The following is a 7,363-nucleotide window of genomic DNA, read 5'->3' as shown; positions in this document are numbered from 1 at the left end:
ATAATATATATATATATATATATATATATATATATATATATATATATATATATATATATATATGTGAAGTGATTGATGTACGAGGAAGCGTCAACGCCAAAATAGAGTGTGTTGTTTTTGCCGAATTCAGAAGGGTTTGAAAAGGAAACTGGAAACTGGAAACAGATGAGTGGGAGACTAAATTACCAAAGGGCGCTATGAATAAAGGTAAATGAACATGGTCCCTCGCCGACCTTTCCCTTTTTTATTTATTTATTTATTTAATACATTAGGGTTCATATACTTTTTAATACATTCTCTTTGCTAACTCTTCTTCTTTCTTCTTCTTCTTCTTCTATCACTACATACTTACATCTTGTTGAGTCAAGTGGAGAATCAAATGCCATGATCGTTTTGGTTTAATTTGTTAATTGTTTCTTGGGAAATGGGAATTTCGAATGAAACGAGACGAACTGGGTCATTGTAACAATCACTGATTTACGAACTGGGTCGTTGATATTGTTATTTTTGGGTTTTCCCACGCCCTTATAAAGAATGTTTCGTTAGAGTCAAGCATTGAGCGATGTGTCAGTGAACAAGCTGAGCCTTGAAGGGGTGGATACGAGGTGGTGTGTCAACAAGGATGCTGAGCCCTGAAGGAGGTGGATTGGGGGATCCCACATTGATTGGAGAAGGGAATGAGTGTCAGCGAAGACACTAAGCCCTAAAATAGGTGGATTGTGAGATCCCATATCGATTGTGGAGGAGAGCAAAAGATTGTTTATAAGGGCGTGGAAACCTCTCTACAATAAGCAAGCTACCGACATTCGGATGGGGTTGGATTTCCCACGAAAAGCATTAGTTTTCATAAATCAAGTGTGATCCACGAGGAGATTAATGGGTTTAAAACAAGGGTATGGGTATTGGGTTTTATGCATGGGGGAGAGAGGGAGGGGTTTTAATGGTGGCCCTAAACCAAGAAAACGACGGCATTCAAATAATTCAAAGCCAAAGGAAACAAATAGAAAAGAAAAGAAAAGAAAAGAAAAGAAAATGAAAGAAAAGAAGAGGAGGATATATGGATGATGCGAAGGTAGGTTAAGTTACGAAGAGGGAGGGTGGGGTGGTCCTTGAAAGGGGTCCACGTGGCACGGTAGGCAAGGGGTGGTCATAGCCACATGGGCATTTGTGGTCCTAACAGGACATATTGACCTTTATTCAAAGACAAAAACTCAACATCTGCTTTACAAGACAGAGAGAGAGAAACACGACAGCCTGTTCGCCAAAAGAAAGACCTTTTTTTATTTATTTTTATTTAAATTCTTTTTTAGAGGGCAAAAGGAAGTGGGCTGGGAGTGTATTGCAGCCTTGATGTGGGGGTGGGTCCAGAATAAAGAAGAAGCCTTTTTGTATGGGCCTATTATTTGGGCCTTGGCCCACTAATTGCCATGACTTGTTCCATACAAACTTTAAAGGAGAAATGGGTCCCTTGTTGTTGTTATGGTGGGTTTAAAAAACTGGGAAAGTGTGTCAAATTAAATCAACTTGGTAGGCCCTGTCTCTGTCAATCTTTACATAATCTCGGAAGGCTCTTTCCCTTTCTGGCGTTCGGCACAACTTGTTAATGAATGCTAGCTTGATGAGATAGGTCATATTGTGAAGGCTCACCACGTTGGCTCGCCCATGCTCGTACGCATGAGTCATATGTAGAGAAATACTATACATTCGACTTTGCTTGATTTAGAAAGCTTCTTAAGGCCATGTTATGATGTTTTCAAATGATAGAATCCCTTCATGTTACATGTGTGCATTTTCCAACTCCAACTGTGAGGTTATTTACTGAGTATTTATTCATAAAATACTCAAGTCATGATTCGCATTCTCCTGGTAGTGGGATAACGATTGTGCGACATTTGTTCTAACCCAGCAAACAAGTCAGCCATGAGAAATTTGTAGCGGACAAAGTCAGTGTTAGAGGCTAATAACGAGTAGGCAACAACAACGAATTTGATAGCATATAACTCGGTAGGAAGAAGTGACAACTACTCATATCCACTTTAGTACATTTTGGGGCATTTTAGCCTTAACGGGTGTAGACAGATTTTGGTGAATGGTCATACACCTTCATATTGACACAACATGAAATAGTAAAGGTCTATCTAAGATAAAAGTATGTAAATGGGGTTTGGAACGTGCATGCAACTATGGACAACATGTCCTGGACTAGCATAACCGAGACATTCTGCATGCTGTCATAGATAACATGCCTTGGACAAGCATGATCGTGACATCTTCCCTCATTCAATTGGTTGACGTCTCTGTCAATCGGCTCTTCATGAACTCAGCTATGTAGGTTGAGGTTGACTATATGTCTCTCAACACCCTTCGACCTAATCTTAGCATTGAAGAGTCTCTTCCAATCTGCAAGGAACTATTGGAAATCACTTATCTGTTTGTTAACACTTGGCACCTTCTTTGTTGGAGTCTCTACTACTTTCTTCGCTTGAAAATTTTTCTTCTTTGCATGAGGTCGTGTTGCCTCTTTGTGCTTGACATCTTCTTGGTTGGGATAGTAACGCTTCAAGTTACTAACGTGGACAACAAGACTAGTCCGCATCCATGGGAGTAATTTGATTTTATATGATGCCTTCTCGACCTTGTGGATAACTTCGACTAGTTCATAGAATTTTCGCACTTGTCTTTGATTCTTGTTCTTTTGACCTTAGAGTTCACCTCAATTTGATCAAAACTCTCTCTCCATCTTGAAATTATTGTGGTTGACGCTTTTAACGACCATTCTCTTCATCCGTTTGGATGATATTTTTGTGTGAACATGTGTTGCTTTAGAGGGTTTGTCTCTGTCTCCCTTCTTTGGTGGAGGTGTTGGCTTGGTGTTTCTCCCTAGCTTTTGGGTGATCACTAATAGCGGTCTTTGTGGGTGTAATGAACTTGAATGTTAGCAAGTCATTTAGCTGCTCGTAGAATTCAACTAGCTCAGGTGTAGCGTATGACATTCATTTGTGGTAGACGATCTCACCCCCGATATAACATCACATGGTTTATCTGCCTAGATGGAGATAAAAACTTTGTCTAACTTTCTTATCTCCCGTCGCGGTGTTTTTATCTCGACCGCAAGGCTTGTGATGGGATTGGCTCACTCGTGCTTTCCTTTACAAATATGACAACACCGCCAAACTTGTGTTGTGACTAGTTGGAAAAAACAAGAAACAATAGTTCAACGTTAATATTATTTAAATTTCACGGACAATGAAGATTCAATTGCAAACTCGAACTCTTTTTTCATTTAAAAATAGAAAACAAGGAAAAATAAAATTTAAACCATAAAATATTTTCCATTAATCCAAAAAGCTGCCTGAATTAGAGAACTATTGCCTTCATCAATCAATTCGTGCAGCACAACATGAAGTTCAAAATGCCATTGTATGAACTCTTTCCAACATTATTGGAACTTGTTGATTTTGTTCTTGATTTCAAGTTAAACCACTTCCTTGCCTTCCCAAATCGCTTTGTTTTTTTCTCCTCCACGCTAAACGTGTAGCTTCTCAAGAACCTTTGCCTCGAATACTTAAAGATCTCATTATTCCTGTTTGTTTCAAACCCTAAAAGGGATGAACAATGCGAAGAAGAAGATGATATCTCAGTCATGTTCTTGTTTAAGCTTAGTCTTTGCAGAAACGTTGCATCTGCTTCTGCCCATTTGTTTTGGTTACAAAGCTTTGCACTTCCTACGCCTTTGATATCCATTATCATCACCTTCATATCTTTGAAGATGAAATCCAAGAACAGGGCGATGAACTCTAATATCTGCATTAAAATAAAAGTTACAAAATTTTGTATTAAAAAAGAGGGACACACAAGATATTATTGTTTGTTTTAATCAAATTTGAACATATTTTTTATTGAATAATGGTTGGATTTTGAAGAATTAAAGAGGAGAAAGAAGAACAAAAATGAAACGTAATCTAACTCAAAGTAGAAAATTAAATGTCAAATCGTGTTATAATTTTTACTAGATTCTGCTTACATGAAATTAGGGAATTCTTGATCTTTAAGATTACAAATTTAATACTTAGTTGACTGCCATTTAGCAGTCAAACCATACGATATCAAATTAATTGTGATCTTATTAAATTTGTAGATTAGAGGGGTTCATATGACTTAACAACTCGACCAACTCAAACAACCCAATCCAAAATCATAAAAGTTGAGTTAGATTGAATTAGGTTGAGTTTTCGAAAATCAAAAAATTGGATTGATTCATGCAGTGACATTATTTTGGTTGGTTAATCCAACCTTACATACTTTTAAAATTATTTATTTGTTTTCCCCCGAGAATGTTTGATATTTGAGTTCTAAAAAATCTGTCAGCACAACTTAACCCTATTTGAAAATAGAGAGTTGGACTATGAACTGTATACGAGTTGCTTAAGTCAACAACTCAACAAACACGAACATTAAATTAGTCTAAAAAATTTATCGAATCCAACCCAATCCAACCAGTATGATTTGATGCATTTGAGTGAAGGTAATTAACAAGTGATAACAAATATTTTTTTACCTTTTGCACATACAGCTTTTAACTGCTCGAGGGTTTTGCTTCTGCTGCAAACTTGTAGAACATTTTGGTACGTTGGTTCTCCAGGTTTTAGGTTGGGTATATCAAAACAGTTTTTGAGTAGCTGTGTGTTACTGCAGAATGCAAGCCCTCCTTTTATAACTTTAAAAAAAAAAAAAAAAAAAAAAAAGAAAGAAAGATACAATTATTTTCCTTGTACGACATGGATTTATCTCTTGTTTTGAAAGCAAACTTTCTTTCTTCTCCCATTATAAATTCTCAAAGATATTATTCTTTTTTTTCTTCCATTAAGGATATCAAAAAATATATATATTTGTTTTCACTAGAATAATTTTTCATTAAGATTTGTTTCCATAAAATTTTAATTTTTTTTTTCCATCTATAATCTTTTCAGATTCTTATATCTGCGTTCTTAATAATATATTTTCTATTTATAAGAAGGTATATCTAAGATTTTTCTTCTTTCCTTAAGATTAAATAGAGAGGGTTGAACCGAGCCTGTCTTGAGCCTTATTGGGTTTTAGGCATGTAAAACACGTCACCTAGGCTACCTTGGTTTAAGCCGAGTTGATTTTTAGGCAAAAACCTAAAAGTCTGTATTGATTCGCTTCCTTTCACTCAAGATTTTTTAATGAGTTAGGAAAAAAAACACATTAAACAATTAAGCAATGGAATTTCGATCATTAGAACATAAGCAAATTTTAAAAGCGAAATTTAAGAATTTTATTAAATACACGTTGGAATTAGATTTAACTAGTAGATACGTGCTTCCGGTGTTATGATTTAGAATATTTATGGAAGTTTATAGCTACTTTGAAGGGACTGATTTGATGTTGATGTGTTGATAAAGATCCAACTCCATAATAATACATTGATACTAAGATTGTTGCAGACGGAAGAGTCTCCCATGTCATAAAGTTTAGTGACAATAGGATGAAAATTGAACATACAATCCTGTTGGAGCCACCAGTATTATAACACTCGAATCATTTGTCTTGAAAATCCATAACCTTTTCAATCTTGAACTATTCAACAACTTTATGGGAAACAGAGTGATTTCAGACATTACTTTTTCCCCTTCTTCAAAACCTCCTATTATGCATTCTCCTTTCTATAATAATAATAAAAAAAAACATTACCAAACAACCAATCTTTCATGAATCCAATCAAAACAAGAATAAATACCTCTTTAGAAAGAATAATCTCTCGATTTATGTACGGAACATCGAACGAGATTTCGGAATTCGTAATAGTTACCAAAGCTATCACAAATGGAGAAATTTACAATCTTGTCACTTCATGAAATACGAGAAATAAGGAAGAGAGATTACCTCGACCAGCACATAACGTTATGACACTCGATCTAAACTCCTCTAAATCAATTGAAACAAAGGAAGTATAGTCAATTTCGCCTACTTTCTTCGGTTCTAATGGTTCCGATTTAAGTTGCCTTGTGTCCCATCGACGTTGTTGGCCTAAAACATTAAAAACGTTAAAGAATGAGAAGGGTATTGTTTCATGATCTTGAATCAAAAGAAGATAATTCTTGGAACCAAAGATTGATTCATGGAAAAAATATACTAACTATGACGCTTAAATGCAAAGGCTATGCGTTCTTGGTTAGCGAGAAGAAAGAAGACGAGTGAATAAAAACCATCGCGTTTCATATTCGAGATGATGGTAGCAACTTCGGCTATGGGGACGTTGACATAATGAAGTTGATCGCAAGAGAAACAGGAGAAGAATTGAGGCATGATTTGGAGGGCTAAAAGGGAAGGAGGGGAAGAAGCTAAGGAGATTATTATGGAGAACATGGTTGGAGAGCCTTCTAAATCGGCTGTGTCATGATCAAATCTTTGAAGAATGGAGATGACATCTGTGAAAGGTTCAAGGGAGTCAAGCATGAAGTTCAGCATGCTGTGAAGTCACCGTTTTTGGATTGTACTCAAAATTAGCATGTAAACAACTTCAAGCCTTCGCCTCATTTTTATACTCTTCATATAGCCCTCTAAATTTCTACAAATGTGTTCCTAAAAGATCAAAGTCACGTTATCAAACTCAAAAAATTTGGAGATTCTGGCCGACTAGCTTGAGAAGGCACACATCATGTAAATAAGTAGGCATTCGGTTCTTCTGAAGTAATACTTGTAGGGATTGCTAGGCACACTACCATACGAGTATACCTTGCCTTAGGTAGTTAGAATATGTCTAGTTAGGACTTTAGAGGAGTATTTTTGGATGAGAATGTACCGTATGCTATGAAAAATTACGAAAATACCCATGAGATTTTTATGATGATGTTATTTTAATGCTTTGTGCTGTGCTATAAACAAAGATGAGACATTGTGATTTGTGCTCTTAGTGATCAATGAGAGTTATCTTTCCATTGAGCTTATATGAATGTTTAGATAATGGTTATCGTGCTTTAGGTAGATGATAGAATTATCTCCCTAATCAAGCATACATGAAAATATAAGATAGCTTCAACTCTTTGTAAAGCATAGTTATTTGCATTGAGTTAAGGTTAGAGTATTAGAACTAAGCTGGTTAAACGATGATGTATATCATGACACATCTGATAAACTAGCACCTTAGGATTTTGAGAGGCAATTAGGGGCTAGACCTGCATAGACCCAAAATGATAAAAATGAGACAAGGGAATCTCTTGAATCTTCGAGACCTCCCAAATGCTTAGATAACTATAGAGATTAGGTCTGTACTTCCTAGAGCCAAAAAAAAAAAAAAAAAAAAAAAAAAAAAAAAAAAAAAAAAAAAAAAAAAAAAAAA

At 35.7% G+C, this 7,363-nt stretch overlaps 1 protein-coding gene across 1 annotated transcript; it reads right to left on the bottom strand.

Annotated features, from left to right (window-relative positions):
- Positions 1 to 3,381: 3,381 nt before the first annotated feature.
- LOC111499491 lies at positions 3,382 to 6,492 on the bottom strand. The gene is made up of 5 exons (XM_023151054.1): positions 6,162 to 6,492; positions 5,908 to 6,051; positions 5,762 to 5,838; positions 5,544 to 5,687; positions 3,382 to 3,804 (listed from the first exon to the last, which is right to left on the bottom strand). Exons 1-5 carry the CDS (start codon positions 6,490 to 6,492, stop codon positions 3,382 to 3,384), a joined length of 1,119 nt encoding a protein of 372 aa, XP_023006822.1.
- Positions 6,493 to 7,363: the final 871 nt, after the last annotated feature.

This window comes from Cucurbita maxima, unplaced genomic scaffold (genome assembly GCF_002738345.1).
Source record: "Cucurbita maxima cultivar Rimu unplaced genomic scaffold, Cmax_1.0 Cma_Scf00027, whole genome shotgun sequence".
Classification (NCBI taxonomy): domain Eukaryota; kingdom Viridiplantae; phylum Streptophyta; class Magnoliopsida; order Cucurbitales; family Cucurbitaceae; genus Cucurbita; species Cucurbita maxima.
Note: the sequence above shows the minus strand (reverse complement) of the source record. Positions and strands in the feature narration are given on the sequence as shown.